Source organism: Diabrotica undecimpunctata, chromosome 10 (assembly GCF_040954645.1).
Source record: "Diabrotica undecimpunctata isolate CICGRU chromosome 10, icDiaUnde3, whole genome shotgun sequence".
Classification (NCBI taxonomy): Eukaryota; Metazoa; Arthropoda; class Insecta; order Coleoptera; family Chrysomelidae; genus Diabrotica; species Diabrotica undecimpunctata.
The window spans coordinates 42,941,756-42,963,444 of NC_092812.1; the positions used below are offsets into that span (position 1 = coordinate 42,941,756).

At 32.9% G+C, this 21,689-nt stretch overlaps 1 protein-coding gene across 1 annotated transcript in view; it reads right to left on the minus strand.

The window, feature by feature from the left end:
- Positions 1-21,689, minus strand: part of LOC140452389 (tyrosine-protein kinase Dnt-like) — a 363,670-nt gene that overhangs the window by 14,340 nt on the left and 327,641 nt on the right. Inside the window, exon 11 of the mRNA XM_072546606.1 lies at positions 17,614-17,751. Coding sequence (XP_072402707.1) covers positions 17,640-17,751 — 112 coding nt within the window. The 3' untranslated portion in view covers positions 17,614-17,639. The remainder of the gene's footprint in view (positions 1-17,613; positions 17,752-21,689) is intronic.

Here is a 21,689-nt window from a genome sequence, read left to right on the forward strand (position 1 = left end):
AGTTTTATTATTTTTAAAATAATAAAACTGTGAGCACTCTAAGTCACAAATGGAACATGTTCTTCAAAACGACTGAGACCAATGAATCCAATATACCAGATATAGCTTTAGAAGATCGAAGTTTTGTTGATAAATAAATCCGCTAACAAATAAACAGTTTATCATCAATAGGCAAAGAACTTCTTGCAATGCCCTCGTACAATATGCAGAGGAGCTGAACGTGCTCGAAAAACGATTGAAGATGATCCATGTGTGGGGCGCCTACAACTAGTAACTGTCGAAGAAAATATTGTCAGTTATGTTGGAGCCAATTGATCTTGGTTGTTTTGAAGCAAATGATCCTATTTACGGCAAAATGTTCTATTTGTGACTTAGCTAGACCAAAAGTTTTATTATTTTTAAAATAATAAAACTGTGAGCACTCTAAGTCACAAATGGAACATGTTCTTCAAAACAACTGCGACCAATGAATCCAATATACTAGATATAGCTTTAGAAGATCAAAGTTTTGTTGATAAATAAATCCTATAACAAATAAACACTTTGTCATCAATAGGCAAAGAACTCCTTCCAATGCCCTAGTACAATATGCTGAGGAGCTGAACGTGCTCGAAAAACGATTGAAGATGATTGGGGCACCTACAACTAGTAACTGTCGAAGAAAATATTGTCAGTTATGTTGGAGCCAATTGATCTTGGTTGTTTTGAAGCAAATGATCCTATTTACGGCAAAATGTTCTATTTGTGACTTAGCTAGACCAAAAGTTTTATTATTTTTAAAATAATAAAACTGTGAGTACTCTAAGTCACAAATGGAACATGTTCTTCAAAACAACTGCGAAAAACGAATCCAAGATACCAGATATAGCTTTAGAAGATCGAAGTTTTGTTGATAAATAAATCCGCTAACAAATAAACAGTTTGTCATGAATAGGTAAAGAACTCCTTGCAATGCCCTCGTACAATATGCAGAGAAGCTGAACGTGCTCGAAAAACGATTGAAGATGATCTATGTGTGGGGCGCCTACAACTAGTATCTGTCGAAGAAAATATTATAAGTTATGTTGGGTCCATTATCTCGGTTGTTTTGACGCAAATAATTATATTCACGGAGAAATGTTCAATTTGTAACTTCGAGACTCAAAGTGTTATTATTTCTAAGATAATAAAACTGTGAGCCCTTAAAGTCACAAACGGGACATGTTCATCAATAAAACTGGGATCAAAGGATCCAAGATACCAAATATAGCTTTAGCCGCTTGATACTATATTGATAAATAAACACGTTAATAAAAAACAGTTTGTTACCAGTAGGCGGAGAACTCCTTGTAATTTCCTCGTATAATAAAAATTAGAAGCAGGAATGGGGCTTTTTGAAATGCCAAGTTTGCCTATATTCTTCAAGTGAAGAAGCCATTATCCAAGTAATTAAGTAACATGAATTTAAGATTTAGGTAGAGTTATAATTTTAGATAATAAAATAAATGTTGCAAATAATTATCATAATATTATTATGGATATACTAGGATATGCTATTTCCGCGCTATCTAATAAATATCTGTCGTAACAGATAACAAACAATGATAATGTAAACTTTCTCATATCTGGTTTATGAGTCAACTTAAGAAGCCGAACTTTACAACTGTCCTAATTATAAAAACAAAAAGATTTCAAGATTTTTATTTTATCATCACAAACATTTGTTTGGGGATTGTAAACAACTTTTAAGATTTTCTACCTGTTGAGATCCTACTAGATATATTCCATATTATGTGTTGAATGCTTTTGCTGCTCTGGAATTAGTATAAATAGTTGATTGCGTGGTTAAAATTAAAACAAAATTTTGAATAGTCGTTATAATATGTGTATATTTCCCGAAATATTGATGTTCAAAACTTAATTTAAGGACCGTTTAAAGAATGTTCTAGGAGACACAGGGAGAATATTTTAAGAAAATCAGTTGGGCATTATATGGACATTTGGAATATATATATATATATATATATATATATATATATATATATATATATATATATATATATATATATATATATTCAAGAGGCAATAATTTCGAATTCTAGTAAATAAGGCAAACAATGGTAGATCAAACAAGAAACAAGTACAAAACAAGTATTTGCAATTTCTAGAAACACAATTTTGATACTACAACAATAGATTTCAAGTAAATGGAAAAACTTAAATAGACATGAAAATGGGAATGAGATTTATAGTTCCTTGTTGAACAAATTCCGTAATTCTTCAATGCATGAAACAGCCAAGAAAATAAACGAAGAAACTATTGGTGTAAATTTGCGATACAGACAACTGGTACCAAAAATAATAATAGAATAGAAATAATTGAAACATATAAAAAACTAAATTTTAAGGTAATAATAAGTTTCAAGAGGTCGCCGACACGAAAAGTTTTCCGTCGAAAAACAAATTTTAACAATCAATTTTTCAGTCCGGACAATTTTTTTATATATTTTGAATAAAATAGGCCCCTTGCAGTTTTTCTTGACTACACTTGATCGTTTTCGAGTTACAAATAATTAAAACTGAGAAAAGCGCAAAATTACGATTTTCAGGGCTCAAAAACACAAGTAAAAAACAGTATCTTTGAATTCATCAGGGATCTAAGTTTAAGTTCAAACCTTCATTTCCCGATAAATATTTTGAGCCTATTTGAGTTTAAAATATTGTTTTTTACTCGTTAATGAAGAGCCTATGACAGGATGAAGGCTCGGGCTGCGACGTGTATAAGAGAGAGAAACAAGATCTAGGACACAAATTTTTGCCGTTTTGAATTTTCATTGTACAACTGAGCGTACGCCATGCCATGTGTGCCTTATTATTAATTAAAAAACAATGGTTTAATAGTTATTTAGGCACCAAGGATGCTATTAAGTTTATTAAGCCCGGAGAGACCAGAGAGATTGTAGGTGAAGTAAAGTAAAAAGTAAAACATGTCTCAAGTTTAATGTTTATATTATTTGAAGTGAAAAATAAAGTCTTTTATGTACCACTGGTGTTACCGAATGACTACTTTCATCGAGCAACATCCATCGTTCGGGCCAGAGTCTCTCTAGCTGGATTATGTTGCACTCCGGCCTTAATCAACTTAATTACACTTTTGGTAAATAAATAACTGTTAAACTATTGTTTTCTAATTTTCAATGAAGCGAGTATGGCAGGGTGGGAGCTTATCTGTACTATGATAATTTAAAAATGTATGCCCTAGTTTCTCTCTCTTATACACATATATAAGCCCTTTATTAATGATTAAAAAAATGATATTTTAAAATGAAGTAGGTCCAAAATACCTATCGGGAAATAATAGAACAAGGTTCGAACTTGAATTTAGGTTCTTGTTGAATTAAAAAGAATGTTTTTTACATGTGTTTTTGAGCCTTGAAAATCGCAATTTTGTACTTTTCTCTGTCTAAAATTATTTCTTACAGAGTAACAACATGAAACTTATTTTGTTCAGAATGAATCAAAAATTAAAAAAAATTGTTCGGGACTAAAAATTTGAACAACTTTTCGCCTGGCCGACTTCTTTAACCTTATTTTGGGGTATCTCATGAAAGCAATTATGCAAAAACATCTCGTGGGAATATTTTTTTGAACGAACCCGAACTTTTCGCCTTGTCTAAATACATATGATGAACTGTCAAAATACCAAAGACACTTTTCTTCATAAAAATCTGTAAAGTCCCTTAACAAACAAAAAACATAAACGTTAATACAATAAGAAATATTAAAATATTCCCCGTGTTTCGTCCTACTGTCATAAATCTTATAAATATTGGAAACATGGGCTGCTTGCAAATGAGAAATGAACAAATAGGCTTATTTGCTAAAGATGTTGTAGAATTTAATCAAATATTTGTTTCAACCTTCCACTTAGGATGCCCGCAAAAAAAATTTATAGACATGCGAATTGGATTTCCTGTGTAGCTTAGCTACTAGTACTTTATAAAGTCCCTTTTCAGGTAAAAATTTTGAGATATTTCACGTCTATCTACAAGAGAATGATTTTGAGAGACACTAACTCTAATATTTATACTAACTATTCCCTTGTGTCGTTTTAAAAAGTACTAAAAACTAAAAGCATAAAATTAAAGATGATCTTGTCAAAATGGCACAAGACAATATCTTGAACTTTTACGAAATTTTATGTTAACTGTATTTAAAAATCAATGACTACAACAAATCAAAGATGTACTCGCCCGAAAATCATAAAACTTAATATAAACCATAATTTAAGATTTAATCAGATTCAGGTAGAATTCGAAGAAAATAGTAAGAATGACAGCGGACAAAATTATGGAAAGACGGGTGCGACAGATTTGAAAATAGAAAAATTGCATAATGGTAAGATCTATGGCAAGTTAAATTCAAGAGGAATATAGAAAGTGAAGGTTTGAAATGAATACAGCTAAGTATCTGCCACTAGGAACCGAGATGAAGAACATCACATTAGAAGATGACATGACATGAAGAACGACAGGCTGTTTGGTGAACAGACTCTGGTGTCAAGAAATATCGAAACGAAGGAAATATTATTATTATTAAAAATTCTTATTAAAAGTAGTCTCTTGGAGAAGACGTAGAAACTTTGAGAATAATGAAGAATAATAAGAAAAGCTGAAGGCAGTCGAAAGAGACGTCTTCAGGAGGTCAGAAAGAGAATTCGCAATGATGAGATAAGACGACGAATAGAGGCTAAAGGCTCAATAACGACAGATGTGGGGAGAAAGAAACTGATATGGTACGGACATGTCCAGAGAATGGATAAGACGAGATTCACAATGGGTTCCACCAAACCGCAGAAGACGAGAAAGAAGTCAAAAATCCTAGAGAGAAGAAATAACAACAGACCTTAGAGAGAGCTAATGGGATAATCGTATGGCATGGATGATTAGGGATTAGACAACCTCCCAATATATATATATATATATATATATATATATATATATATATATATATATATATAGACTAAAGAATTCGAAATACAGACAATAAGCAAAGTGATACGATCGAAGATATCAAACGAACAGCGACCAAATCAACGGATAATGAAATAAAGGAATCGAAGAAAGTGGATAGGTACTATCCTGTTTTTACCGTACCCTATCTTAAATTTACACATAATATCACAGTAATGTCTTTTATTATTATCTTACCCTATCTTAAATTTACAATGAGCTCATTGTAATATATTTTCTATTATTGCCATATCCTATCTTAAATTTACATTAAAGCCACTCACATAACCTATTATCATCTCACCTTATGTTATATTTACATTTATATTTACATTTGAGATCTACGTCATATTTTCTATTAACACGTACGCAGCCTGTTATACGAGCGGTAATCTCGTCGCGTTAGCAGCGCTGTGTTAGCTTCGGCCCAACGGGACATTGGCATCACTATAAAATACATTATACGAACATTAATTTCGAATCAGAACTCATAGAAGCTACAAAAACTCATTAACGTTAAATTCAAGAGGAATATAGAAAGTGAAGGTTTGAAATGAATACAGCTAAATATCTGTCACTAGGAACCGAGATGAAGAACATCACATTAGAAGATGACATGACATGAAGAACGACAACCTGTTTTGTAAAGAGACTCTGGTGTAAACAAATATCAAAAAGGAGAAAATATTATTATTAATAACAATTCTTATTAACGGTATACAGTTAAAGAAGACCTAGAAACTTTGAGAATAACGAAGAATAATAAAAAAGCTGAAGGCAGTCGAAAGGGACGTCTTTAGGAGGTCAGTTTAAGTATCTCACAAAAAGAGAATTCGCAATGATGAAATAAAACGACTAATAGGAGCTGAAGGCTTAACAACGACAGATGTGGGAAGAAAGCAACTGATATGGTACGAATATGTTTAGAGAATGGATAATACGAGACTCACAATGGGTTCCATCAAACCGCAGAAGACGCAGATTACTATGGAATATGGAATACATTATACGAACGTTGATTTCGAATAGGAACTCATAGAAGCTACAAAACTCTGAACAAAGAAAATAGAGTGTCCAATAAAATAAGAACAAGAACTATAGGAGACTTCACTACAACAAAAGAGCTTCTGCAGGGTTTTTCCACATTTCCGACCGTATTCAAAATATACTTAGAGAAAGCTGAATACATGGAAAGGAAAATGCGAAGGCATAGGATTACCGGTACGAAAGAATATCTATATATTAAGGTTAAATTCAAGAGGAATATAGAAAGTGAAGGTTTGAAATGAATACAGCTAAGTATGTGCCACTAGGAACCGAGATGAAGAACATCACATTAGAAGATGACATGACATGAAGAACGACAAGCTGTTTTGTGAAGAGACTCTGGTGTGAAGAAATATCAAAAAGAAGGAAATATTATTATTAATAAAAATGCTTAATAAAGGTATACAGTTAAAGAAGACCTAGAAACTTTGAGAATAAGGAAGAATACTAAAAAAGCTGAAGGTACCTAGTCGAAAGGGACGTCTTTAGGAGGTCAGTTGAAGTATCTCACAAAAAGAGAATTCGCAATAATGAGATAAAACGACTGATAGAAGCTGAAGGCTTACTAACGGCAGATGTGGGGAGAAAGCAACTGATATGGTACGGACATGTTTAGAGTATGGATAATACGAGACTCACAATGGGTTTCATGAAACAGTAGAAGACGCAGATCACTATGGAATACATTATACGAACGTTAATTTCGAATAGGAACTCATAGAAGCTACAAAAGCTCTGTACAAAGAAAATAAACGGTCTATTAAAATAAGAACAAGAATCATAGGAGACTTCACCACAACAAAAGAGCTCCGGCAGGGTTTTTCTACATATCCAACCCTATTCAAAATATACTTAGAGAAAGCGTTGAATACATGGAAAGGAAAATGCGAATGCATAGGAGTATCGATACGAAAGAATATCTATATATTAACGTTAAATTCAAGAGGAATATAGAATGTGAAGGTTTGAAATGAATACAGCTAAGTATGTGCCACTAGGAACCGAGATGAAGAACATCACATTAGAAAATGACATGACATGAAGAACGACAAGCTGTTTTGTGAATAGACTTTGGGGTGAAGAAATATCAAAAAGAAGGAAATATTATTATTAATAAAAATACTTATTAAAGGTATACAGTTAAAGAAGACCTAGAAACTTTGAGAATAACGAAGAATAATAAAACAGCTGAAGGCAGTCGAAACGGACGTCTTTAGGAGGTCAGTTAAAGTATCTCACAAAAAGAGAATTCGCAATGATGAGATAAAACGACTAATACAAGCTGAAGGCATAACAACGACAGATGTGGGGAGAAAGCAACTGATATGGTACGGACATGTTTAGAGAATGGATAATACGAGACTTGAAATTGGTTCCATCAAACCGCAGAAGACGCAGATCACTATGGAATATATTTTACGAACGTTAATTTCGAATAGGAGCTCATAGAAGCTACAAAACCTCTGTACAAAGACAACAAAGTATCCATTAAAATAAGAACAAGAACCATAGGAGACTTCACCACAACAAAAGAGCTCCTGCAGAGTTGTTCCACATCTCCAACCCTATTCAAAGTATACTTAGAGAAACCCTTGAATACATTTAAAAGAAAATGTGAAGGCATGGGAGTACCGGTATAAAAGAATACCTATATATTAACGTTAAATTCAAGAGGAATATAGAAAGTGAAGGTTTGAAATGAACACAGCTAAGCATATGCCACTAGGAACCGAGATGAAGAACATCACATAAGAAGATGACATGACATAAAGAACGACAAGCTGTTTTGTGAAGAGACTATGGTGTGAAGAAATATCGAAAAGAAGAAAATATTATTATTAATAAAAATTCTTATTAAAGGTATACAGTTAAAGAAGACGTAGAAACTTTGAGCATAACAAAGAATAATAAAAAAGCTGAAGGCAGTCGAAAGGGAAGTCTTTAGGAGGTTAGTTGAAGTATCTCACAAAAAGAGAATTCACAATGATGAGATAAAACGACAAATCGGAGCTGAAGGCTTAACAACGACAGATGTAGGGAGAAAGTAACTGATATGGTACGGACATGTCTCGAAAATGGATAATACTCTGGTGTCAAGAAATATCGAAAAGAAGGAAATATTATTATTATTAAAAATTCTTATTAAAAGTAGTCTGTTAGAGAAGACATAGAAACTTTGAAAATAATAAAGAACAATAAGAAAAGCTGAAGACAGTCGAAAGAGACGTCTTCAGGAGGTCAGAAAGAGAATTCGCAATGATGAGATAAGACGACGAATAGAAGCTAAAGGCTCAATAACGACAGATGTGGGAAAAAAGAAACTGATATGGTACGGACATGTTCAGAGAATGGATAAGACGAGACTCACAACGAGTTCCACCAAACTGCCGAAGACGAGAAAGAAGTCAAAAATCCTAGAGAGAAGTAATAACATATATATATATATATATATATATATATATATATATATATATATATATATATATATATATTGAAGAATTCGAAATACAGACAATAAGCAAAGTGATACGATCGACGATATCAAACGAACAGCGGCCAAATCAACGGATAATGAAATAAATGAATCAAAGAAAGTGGATAGATACTATCCTATTTTTACCGTACCCTACCTTAAATTTACACATAAGATCACAGTAATGTCTTTCATTATTATCTTACCCTATCTTAAATTTACAATGAGCTCACTGTAATATATTTTCTATTATTGCCATATCCTATCTTAAATTTACATTAAAGCCACTCACATAACCTATTATCATCTTACCTTATGTTATATTTACATTTACATTTACATTTGAGATCTACGTCATATTTTCTATTAACACGTACGGAGCCTGTTATACGAGCGGTAATCTCGTCGCGTTAGCAGCGCTGTGTTAGCTTCGGCCCAACGGGACATTGGCATCACTATAAAATACATAATACGAACATTAATTTTGAATAAGAACCCATAGAAGCTACAAAAGCTCTGTACAAAGAAAATAAAGGGTCCATTAAAATAAGAACAAGAATCATAGGAGACTTCACCACAACAAAAGAGCTCCTGAAGGGTTTTTCTACATTTCCAACCCTATTCAAAATATACTTAGAGAAAGCCTTGAATACATGGAAAGGAAAATGTGAAAGCATAGGAGTACCGGTACGAAAGAATATCTATATATTAACGTTAAATTCAAGAGGAATATAGAAAGTGAAGGTTTGAAATGAATACAGCTAAATATCTGCCACTAGGAACCGAGATGAAGAACATCACATTAGAAGATGACATGACATGAAGAACGACAAGCTGTTTTGTAAAGAGACTCTGGTGTAAACGAATATCAAAAAGGAGAAAATATTATTATTAATAACAATTCTTATTAACGGTATACAGTTAAAGAAGACCTAGAAACTTTGAGAATAACGAAGAATAATAAAAAAGCTGAAGGCAGTCGAAAGGGACGTCTTTAGGAGGTCAGTTTAAGTATCTCACAAAAAGAGAATTCGCAATGATGAAATAAAACGACTAATAGGAGCTGAAGACTTAACAACGACAGATGTGGGAAGAAAGGAAGAAAGCAACAGATATGGTACGAATATGTTTAGAGAATGGATAATACGAGACTCACAATGGGTTCCATCAAACCGCAGAAGACGCAGATCACTATGGAATACATTATACGAACGTTGATTTTAAACAGGAACTCATAGAAGCTACAAAACTCTGAAAAAAGAAAATGAAGTGTCCAATAAAATAGGAACAAGAACTATAGGAGACTTCACCACAACAAAAGAGCTTCTGCAGGGTTTTTCCACATTTCTAACCCTATTCAAAATATTCTTAGAGAAAGCCTTGAATACGTGGAAAGGAAAATGCGAAGGCATAGGATTACCGGTACGAAAGAATATCTATATATTAACGTTAAATTCAAGAGGAATATAGAAAGTGAAGGTTTGAAATGAATACAGCTAAGTATCTGGCACTAGGAACCGAGATGAAGAACATCACATTAGAAGATGACATGACATGAAGAACGACAAGCTGTTTTGTGAAGAGACTCTGGTGTGAAGAAATATCAAAAAGAAGGAAATATTATTATTAATAAAAATGCTTATTAAAGGTATACAGTTAAAGAAGACGTAGAAACTTTGAGAATAACGAAGAATAATAAAACAGCTGAAGGCAGTCGAAAGGGACGTTTTTAGGAGGTCAGTTGAAGTATCTCACAAAAAGAGAATTCACAATGATGAGATAAAACGACGAATAGGAGCTGAAGGCTTAACAACGACAGATGTGGGGAAAAAGTATCTGATATGGTACGGACTTGTTCAGAAAATGGATAATACTCTGGTGACAAGAAATATCGAAAAGAAGGAAATATTATTATTATTAAAAATTCTTATTAAAAGTGGTCTGTTGGAGAAGACGTAGAAACTTTGAGAATAATGAAGAATAATAAGAAAAGCTGAAGACAGTCGAAAGAGACGTCTTCAGGAAGTCAGAAAGAGAATTCGCAATGATGAGATAAGACGACGAATAGAAGCTAAAGGCTCAATAACGACAGATGTGGGGAGAAAGAAACTGATATGGTACGGATATGCCCAGAGAATGGATAAGACGAGACTCATAATGGGTTCCACCAAACCGCAGAAGACGAGAAAGAAGTCAAAAATCCTGGAGAAAAGAAATAACAACAGATCTTAGAGAGAGCTAATGGGATGACCGTATGACATGGATGATTAGGGATTAGACAACCTCCCAATATATATATATATATATATATATATATATATATATATATACAGATTGAAGAATTCGAAATACAGACAATAAGCAAAGTGATACGATCGAAGATATCAAACAAGCAGCGGCCAAAGCAACGGATAATAAAATAAATGAATCGAAGAAAGTGGATACATACTATCCTGTTTTTACCGTACCCTACCTTAAATTTACACATAAGATCACAGTAATGTCTTTCATTATTATCTTACCGTATCAAATTTACAATGAGATGATTGTAATATATTTTCTATTATTGCCATATCCTATCTTAAATTTACATTAAAGCCACTCAGATAACCTATTCTCATCTTACCTTATGTTATATTATATATATGTCTTTCATTGTTATCTTACCGTATCAAATTTACAATGAGATGATTGTAATATATTTTCTATTATTGCCATATCCTATCTTAAATTTACATTAAAGCCACTCAGATAACCTATTCTCATCTTACCTTATGTTATATTTACAATTATATTTACATTTGAGATCATAATCTTATTTACTATTAGCACCTTACTTCTTTTTAACTTACGTATCAGGTCATAGTCGTATTACCTATGTTAAATTTACATTTGACGTCTAAGTCTTATTTTCTATTAACACTTACGGAGCCTGTGATACGAGCGGTAATCTCGTCGCGTTAGCAGCGCTGTGTTAGCTTCGGCCCAACGGGACATTGGCATCACTATAAAATACATTATACAAACGTTAATTTCGAATAAAAACTTATAGAAGCTACAAAAGCTCTGTACAAAGAAAATAAAGCGTCCATTAAAATAAGAACAAGAATCATAGGAGACTTCACCACAACAATAGAGCTCTTGCAGGGTTTTTCCACATCTCCAACCCTATTCAAAATATACTTATGGAAAGCCTTGAATACATGGAAAAGAACATGTGACGGCATAGGAGTACCGGTACAAAAGAATATCTACATATTAACGTTAAATTCAAGAGGAATATAGAAAGTGAAGGTTTGAAATGAATACAGCTAAGTATCTGCCACTAGGACCCGAGATGAAGAACACCACATTAGACGATGACAAGACATGAAGAACGACAAGCTGTTTTGTGAAGAGACTCTGGTGTGAAGAAATATCGAAAAGAAGGAAATATGATTAGTAATAAAAATTCTTATTAAAGGTATACAGTTAAAGAAGACCTAGAAACTTTGAGAATAACGAAGAATACTAAAAAAGCTGAAGGTACCTAGTCGAAAGGGACGTCTTTAGGAGGTCAGTTGAAGTATCTCACAAAAAGAGAATTCGCAATGATGAGATAAAACGACGAATAGGAGCTGAAGGCTTAACAACGACAGATGTGGGGAGAAAGCAACTGATATGGTACGAATATGTTTAGAGAATGGATAATACGAGACTTACAGTGGGTTCCATCAAACTGCAGAAGACGCAGATCACTATGGAATACATTATACGAACGTTAATTTCGAATAGGAACTCATAGAAGCTACAAAAGCTCTTTACAAAAAAAAATAAAGTTTGAATTAAAATAAGAACAAGAACAATAGGAGATTTCACCACAACAAAAGAGCTCCTGCAGAGTTGTTCCACATCTCCAACCCTATTCAAAATATACTTAGAGAAACCCTTGAATAGATGGAAAAGAAAATGCGAAGGCATGGGAGTACTGTTACGAAAGAATACCTATATATTAACGTTAAATTCATGAAGAATATAGAAAGTGAAGGTTTGAAATGAATATACCTAAGTATCTGCCACTAGAAACCAAGATGAAGAACATCACATTAGACGATGACAAGACATGAAGAACGACAAGCTGTTTTGTGAAGAGACTCTGGTGTGAAGAAATATCGAAAAGAAGGAAATATGATTAGTAATAAAAATTCTTATTAAAGGTATACAGTTAAAGAAGACGTAGAAACTTTGAGAATAAGTTAAAGGATAATAAAAAAGCTGAAGGCAGTCGAAATGGACGTCTTTAGGAGGTCAGTTGAAGTATCTTACAAAAAGAGAATTAACCATGATGAGATAAAACGACGAATAGGAGCTGAAGGCTTAACTACGACAGATGTAGGAAGAAAGCAACTGATATGGTACGGACATGTTTAGAGAACGAATAATACGAGACTCACAATGGGTTCCATCAAACCGCAGAAGACGCAGATCACTATGGAATTCATTATACGAACGTTATTTTTGAATAGGAACTCATAGAGCTTCTGCAGGGTTGTTCCATATCTCCAACCCTATTCAAAATATACTTAAAGAAAGCCTTGAATACATGGAAAAGAAAATGAGAAGGCATGGGAGTACGGGTACAAAACAAATGAATATATATATATATATATATATATATATATATATATATATATATATATATATATATATATATTACCGTTAAATTATTTCAAGAGGAATATAGAAAGTGAAATGAATACAGCTAAGTATCTGCCACTAGGAACCGAGATGAAGAACAGCACATTAGAAGATGGCATAACATGAACGACAAGCTGTTTTGTGAACAGACTCTGGTATCAAGAAATATCGAATAGAAGGAAATATTATTATTAATAAAAATTGTTATTAAAGGTATACAGTTAAAGAAGACGTAGAAACTTTGAGGATAACGAAGAATAATAAAAAAAGCTGAAGGCAGTCGAAAAGGACATCTTTAGGAGGTCAGTTGAAGTATCTCACAAAAAGAGAATTCGCAATGATGAGATAAAACGACGAATAAGAGCTGTAAAAATGCGAAGGCATGGGAGTTCCAGTACGAAACCAATACCTGTATACGTTAAGCTTTGCAGACGATAAAGTAGTGATTGCACAAAACCAAGAAGACCTCAGTTACATGATGAAGAAACTGTAAGAAGAATATACCAAGGCTGGCCTAGATTTTTCGTTCATACAATTTACTCCATGGAAGTGCCATTGTCCGGTTGGGTCGACGATAACGCGACGACATTAGCGCAAGCATCACAAGGACCTTTTTTAATTTAAGTATGAGGTCATCGTCGTATTACCTATGTTATATTTACATTTGAAATCTAAGTCGTATTTCCTATTAGCACGCTTTGCCATAATGTAATTTTAAAGTTCGAATATTATATCTATTATATTAGCATATCTTAAATTTATATTGAGCTTTTATTTTTACTCTATATAATATTACAGAACCGTACCCTATGTTATATTTACATTTAAGTATCAGTCATAGTCTTATTCTCTATTATTGCTTTATATATTGAGTTGTCCTTATTATTGTCTTTAAATTATTATATATTTACATAAAATGTTCTCAAAATCATTCTCTGGAAAGTGTGAGTAGACTGAAAAATAATTTCTATAAATTTAGTTCATATTCTCCTTAAATAAAATGTGGCTTCGTATGTAGAAGACCGGTGTAAGCAATAGATACTTGCTAAATTTTAAATGTTTTTTATACAACAGAAAAAGCTCTCAGAGAATTCATCAAAGAAATATAGCAATAGTTATAAAGCTCTAATTATATTTAACATATATTCTCAATATTTATTATTAATATTACTTATCTTATTAATATATTATTAAAGAAAAACCTGATATGCTATTGTACACACTTACGACAAATCAAAAGATGGAAAAGGGAAGTATTTTTGAAGTGCGTAAACAATTTTAATTCCTAGCTGAGCGCTTTCGGCTTACAAAGCCATCTTCAGATCTATGGTCAAATATTTAAGTGTCCTACTCGGAGAATTGTATGGTAAGAAAATTAAATAAAAATGCTAGTTCTATTTTATTTTTACGCCTTTATCAATGAAAAAACACAAAAGGGACTATACATCTATCTGCTGCTTCAACTACAATAAATGGTCCGGTTCTGACACCATAACCAAATTTTTCAATGAATTTTTGGTGGAGTTGTTTTTGTGTTTTTTCATTGACAAAGAAAAAAAATAAAATAGAAACAGCATTTTCTGTAATTCTTTTACCATATGATCTAGTTTAGTAGGATACGTAAATATTTGACCAGAGCTCCCAAGAAAGCTTTGTAAGCCGAAAGCGCTCAGCTAGGCATTAAAATTGTTTACACACTTCAAAAATAGACTGGAGTGCCAAATTAACCGGACACTCAGATTTTTATGTATTTTTTCATTTTCAGATAAAAACTGACTTGATTTGTTTGATCTTTATTTACCTTTATTTACTCTTTATTTAATCTTTTTTATTTACTTTTTTTCTTCTTTAAAACTATTGAAATGATATTTTGCAAACAATAACAGTTTTATACAAACTTTTTGTTATTAATGTGAAATAGTTTCCTAAATTAAACAGCATTATTTTAAGTTTATTTTGGTATTTTAAGTGTTTACAAGTTTGGCTTTAGTGTGTTTTAATTTTTTTCTTTTCAAAAATTGCAATAACAAAATGATGACACCAGAAAAAATAGCACAAGCTGCTGCTTTACTGGGTGATGGGCGAGCATCGTTACATCACAAATGCTTTAGGAATTTTTCGAAGTACAGTATTTGATGCAATACAAAGATTTCGGATAACAGGACAATACACTGGGAAGCCAGATCAAAGTACACAAACTACCACAGGTCAAGTTGAAGATCGCTTTATTAGATTGCAAGCGCTCGCACTATCACACATTATCAGCACCAGTATTTGTTTACCGATTAAATGATGTCCATAAGAACACAGTTACCGTTCGAAGATGCTTAAATGAATATGAATTATGATCCAAAATATCTGTCAAGGGCCCTTTATGAACAATGGATCATCGGAATGGACAGTAGGTCATCGGAGTCAACGTTTATACTTTGCTCGCATATGTCTTAATTGGGGGGTTAAAGAAAGGGCTTTGGTGCTCTTCATCATCCACCAATGAAGAGCACTCATCAGATGGGCGGCCTAGGATTTGGAGGAGACCTAGTGAACGTTATGGGCAATGTCATTTTACTCCCGGAGTTCAATTTGGAGGAGGTGGTATTTTGTGAGCAAGTATTTCCATAGAGCCCCATACGGGACTCGTTACAATTCAAGGGGGCAATTTAAGTGCTGAAAGGTATATTAAACAATATTTGGAAGATCATGTAGTGCCATTTGCCCCATTTGTTAAAGAAAACTTTCCTCTTATGCAAGATAATGCTCGTCCGCACATTATAAGTATAACATGGGATTACGATGATGATGATGATGATGATGATAGTGTGTTTGGCATGGAAACTAGTCCTTTTGCCACAGATTTTTAAATGATAACATGGGATTACTTGGATGAAATTTGGATTCTTTTATTACCATTTATTATATTTGACGTAAACATGTTGAGTTTCAAATCAATAATAACTTGCAGCAAGAAGTTCGTGGCGAAGTGGAGAAAATCCCTAAGGAAGAATTTGCTGCACTAATCCGAAGTATGTCTGACCGAATGAAAGGCGAATTCAGGACTTTTTGAGGTAAAACACCCTACTAAATATCGTTTTTATTAAAAAATGATTAAAATTAAAAAAAAAAATGAATACTTTTTCTTTGCTATTTTGAAATTTTTAAAATTTTTTTTCTTTGTTTAATTCTTGATTTGTCATAAATTTTACTTACAAATTTTGTTTATTATTAAAGACTCGTTTGGGAATATCTTAAACTTTTTTAAACGTCAGTTTTTAGGAAAATTCTGAGTGTCCGGTTAATTTTGCACTCCAGGGTAATTTCCTTTTCCATCTTTTGATTTATTTTATTAATTATTTTTCAAGCATTTGTATCAGCGATGACAACAGTTTTATTTCCTATTTTACTGCAAATAAGTTTATATTGGTTTAGGATGCTTAAAATATACGATAAAAACAGGAGAAAGGAATAAAGCGATAGAATATAAGAACAAGAAAATGAAAACAAAGTAATCATCGTCATCACTGGCTCGACAACCCTTTTGGGTATTGGCCTGTTTTTCAGTCTGATTTTTTTTCAATCTGATCTGTTTTGTGCTTTTTTCTCCATTTTTTTTTTTATTTTTAAGGTTTTATCATTTTTTATTTCTTCTATGTATCTCATCTTCATCTTGTTTTTTTTTCTATTGGCACTTGTTTGCTTATTTTGTTTCGTATTTTAATTGATAATATAGAATAGGACGGCAACGCAACCGTCCTATTTTAATGCAAGCAATACAAAGATAAAAAAGTATTTAGGAGAAAAATGCAAGAATTAGCTATAGCTATAACTAAAACAATTTTAAAATTCATGCATAAAGACTAAAAAACAAACAGATTGCGAAGTAAAAAATAGAAACATTAAATCAACAGCTTTTTTATGTCTATAACATGAAAATAGGAATATGGATATACTTTTTACATGAAGTAGTCTCTGTAACTTTATGAAAATAAAATAACTTAAGTACATTGAATATGCTTTTATTATTACACTTAGTGCTTATAAAATTATGGTTAAGTTATATATAATAGTAAATCATATATAATAAATAGTTAGTTACACCAATAACCCTGGTACAATTTCCTTCAATATTACCACTACAATATAATTAAGTAATTCACGAAGATTCCCCTAAGAAATTCCTAACTTAAACAAAGAATTCGTACATGATGCAATTTTTGAACTTTTAAACATTTCGGAAGGGTTTTACAGGTTCAAACCTGCAAAACGTGATGCCTTCGTGATTTTATGTAAATTGTTAAAGTGCATCTGATTTAGTTTATTGGATTTATTGGCATTTAGTGCCTTTTTGGATTCATTAGAAAGTTGCTTTAATTCAAGTCGGGAATAACTTACGCGAATATCCGATACAGAAACTTATTTTCTACTTACACTGATTTTAATTTTGTTTAGTCTATTTAGACGAATCTGCACAAAGCTGTGTAGAACTCCTGAAGAAAAGCCAGCATCTGGTTGACATGTGGCCTTTCTGCTGGATGGTGGGCCCAGCAGTAGTTCATTAAAGCAAAACTGAAACGAAAAATTGACGTTGTAAATAGAACAGAATAATATATCACCGTTTCGATTTACAATCCGGAAATTGTTTTTAAAAATACTAAAATAAAAATTGTAAATAATTGATATAACTTGTAAATGTCATTTAAAATACAGGTTATTTCAATTATTTACAATTTTTATATCAGGAATTTTTTAAAACCATTTGCGGATTGGATTATGAATTGATTACAATTCATCATCGTTTATTGACGATAAAATATAATTATTACAACTAGGTGTCATATATGTATTAATAATACATTTTTCCCTCACAAAGAACAATACAAATACACTTTTGAAAACAGTAGAGGACAAAGATCTATGATATACTATATTCTGTCGAATAGAGAGTTACAGCCCTAAATCTTGGATGTAACAGCACTAATATCAGCAGAAACAGGAAGCGATCATAGATTGGTATTGTGCAAAATACGAATGAAAACACACATATGTAATAACAAAACACCAGAATACACCACAAAGATAAAAGTCGAAAGCTTACAGGATGACTCCACAAGATACCTATTCCAAAAAAGAAAAACCGATAGAAGCAGAACTACATATATCACAGAAAGTGAATGAGTCGAAGAAAGCTGGGCAAAAATTAAGTCTAATATCTTAGCCTCGGCCAAGGAAGAAGTTCTTGGAGAAAGAAATATAAATAAAAATAAATCGTCAATAAAGGTGAAGAACTCCATGGTTTTGTACACAAGTGAAGGAAAAATGTAAAGAAAAGAAAAAGGCTTACCTGAAATACATGTCAACCAAAACACAAGAGGCATACCATAATTACAAGACAATTAGAAACGAAACACATGCACAAAAAATGATCACTGGGAACGCTTTTCGAAAGAAATGGAACATGATTTTTACGGTCTGCAAAAGGAAATATGGCGCTTCATAAGAAGTCAAAGAACGGAGGTAAAGGAACTAATAGAATAAACACACATACAAAAGGATCAGTGGATGGACTATCTAAAAAAGCTATATACAGAAGAAGAACAAACGACGCTAGAACCGGAAACACCAGAAATTACCACAAATGAAGAACTTAATATAAATGTAGAAGAAGTTAGGAAAATACTTCAAAACCTGAAGAACAGGAAAGTAGCAGGTAAAGACAGAATACCAAACTAGTTACTGAAATATTGTGGAGCAGTAATGACAGAACAATTAACAACATTAATCATTAAAATTAAAATACGAGACAAGATCCCAAATCGCCAGCTTCGACAAAGAACAGGAATGGCTGATGCAGTAGAGAGAATAGCAACACTGAAATGGAACTGGGCAGGTCACGTGGCTCAAATGACAGATAATAGATGGACAAAGCGGATACTGGAATGGAGACCAAGAGATGATGCCTACCGAAGCAGAGGTCGTCCACCAACACGTTGGACTGACGATCTAAAACTCGATCGAAATAGATGGAAAATTATGAGGGAGATCTATGTCCAGTAGTGGATAAGCGAAGATTGAATGAAAAATCATTAAAATTATAAAACACAATAAAATACCGGAAGAATGGAGAACGAGCGAACTAATTCTACTATTCAAAAAATGAGATAAAAAACAGTCAGAAAACTACAGAGGTATAAACTTGTTAAATACTATGCTAAAACTTACAACTAAAATTTTACAAGTGCTAATAAATCAGAGGATAAGTTTAGCAGATGAACAACAGGGTTTTCGTAGTGGAAGATCGTGTACAGATGCAATATTCGTTATAAAGCAAATTACTGAGAAATCACTAGAGTATAAGAGACCAGCATTTCTGTGTCTTATTGACCTAAACAAAGTATTTGATAGGGTAAGACTCAAAGATGTAATCCATCTTCTGTATAATAGAGAAGTTCCCTTAAATATTATACAAACTATCGATATCATCTACCAAAACAACAAAATGGAAGTCAGAATAGATGGACAACTTACAGCGGAAAAAGACAAGGGTATTCATTGAGCCCCATACTCTTCAATTTGATCATGGATGAAATCATCAAAACCGTTAACAAAGAAAGAGGACACAGAATGGGAAACAAAGAAATCAAAATACTCTGTTACGCAGACGACGCAATATTGATAACTCAAGATGAAGATAGTCTGCAAAGACTGGTCCCCAGATTTAATATCAGAGCAAAAGAATTTAATATGACAATCTCATCTCAAAAAACTAAAACAATAGTAGTCAGCAAAGAACCAACCAGATGTAAAATAGAAATTCATGGCATCAGTATTGAACAAATAATGGAAATAAAATACCTGGGAATTACACTGTCTAGCTATGGAGACCTAGACAAAGAAGTGAGAGATCAAGTACAAAAAGCAAATAGAGTGGCAGGATGCCTTAATAACACTATATGGCGAAAAAGACACATTAACACTGAAGTCAAGAATTTATAAAGCCAGTGTAAGACCATTAATGACATACGCCTCAGAAACAAGACCCGACACAGACACAACGCAAAGGCTACTGGAAACGGTAGAGATGAGAGTACTGAGAAGAAATACAGGAAATACGCTGAGAGATCGAAAGAGAAGTGAAGACATTAGAAGAAAATGTAACGTACAGTGTATAAATGAATGGACACAAAATAGAAACAAAGAATGGAATAACTACATAAGCAGAGCGGAGGAGACAGGTGTCGTCATAATAGCAAGAGATAAGTCACAATCGGCAGAAGAAGTATCGGACGACTGCGCAAAAGATGAAGTGACAACCTTCCATAGAGGTATTTATCCGCCAATGAACAAGCAGAATTGCTTATAAAGAGGAAGCAGAAGAAGAAAAAGGTATCATACAGCGAGTTTTATTAAAGTACCCCAGAGTTTACCAACCGACTTGGAGAGCGTGGTAGGTGTATATTTAAAAAAAATCCAAATACACAATCTTTTTTTAAAGTGTAATCTCCGCAACAGAGGTCAGCAATTATCATAGCTAATCGGAATTTACCTCTAAACGTCCATTCCATAAAACAAAGTCGAGAAAACGTGGCACCTCATCAACCTAACTCTTAGTTCCAACTTTAAATCTCTTTTGCAGAGTACTCTTCTCATTTTGTTAAAATTTACTTTAATCTTTTCTGATCCTGAATCCTGATTTCCTGGAATTAATCCTTTGTGGAGCTAATCATTATTCCAAGATATGCATATTTGTCCACTCGTTCGACATTGTTTCTGTGTATAAAAAGATTCTCGTCATTTTCAGACCGTATTTTTTTCTACACTCGGTGTATGGTTACCAGTCTCCAAAGATCTTCCATATTTTCTGCTAACATGACAGCGTAATCTACATACCTATCTAATATTGTTAATGAGAATTCACTTTACTTTTATTTCAGCTGTTTCACCCTGAAGAGCTTTTTTCAGAAGTCTTTTTCATTAAAAATAATTGGCGACAATATGCATCCACATCTCATTCATATCTAATTTCCTCTAAGAGCTGTTCCTTGACACGTACCTACTTTTGCTCACTGCTTATAGTATTAATTCGATATGATCCTAAGGTCATACGATGACCCATCGTAGTCTATTTTTGTTTATTTCAGGTCATTCATGAATTGTTCATGTCTTACGTTATCAAATGCTTTATTATGGTTAATAAAGCATGCATATATATCTTGATTTACGTCAAGGAACCTTTGTATCAGTATATTAAGCGAAAAAAGAGCTTCACGCTTTCCTAGGGCGAAACCCAAATTATGTATCATTAATGTTTATCTCTAGTTTATGATATATTCGGGTTTATGATATGGATGACTTTTAGTAGTTACTTTAGCACATAGGACACCAAGCTAATGTTGCCGTAATCGTCGCATTCTCTTACGTTTGGAAGGGGTGGGGGGAGTAATAAATAAAAATCGACGTTAACCAATCTTTGGGTAATACACCTTAACTATAAATATGCTTTCTAG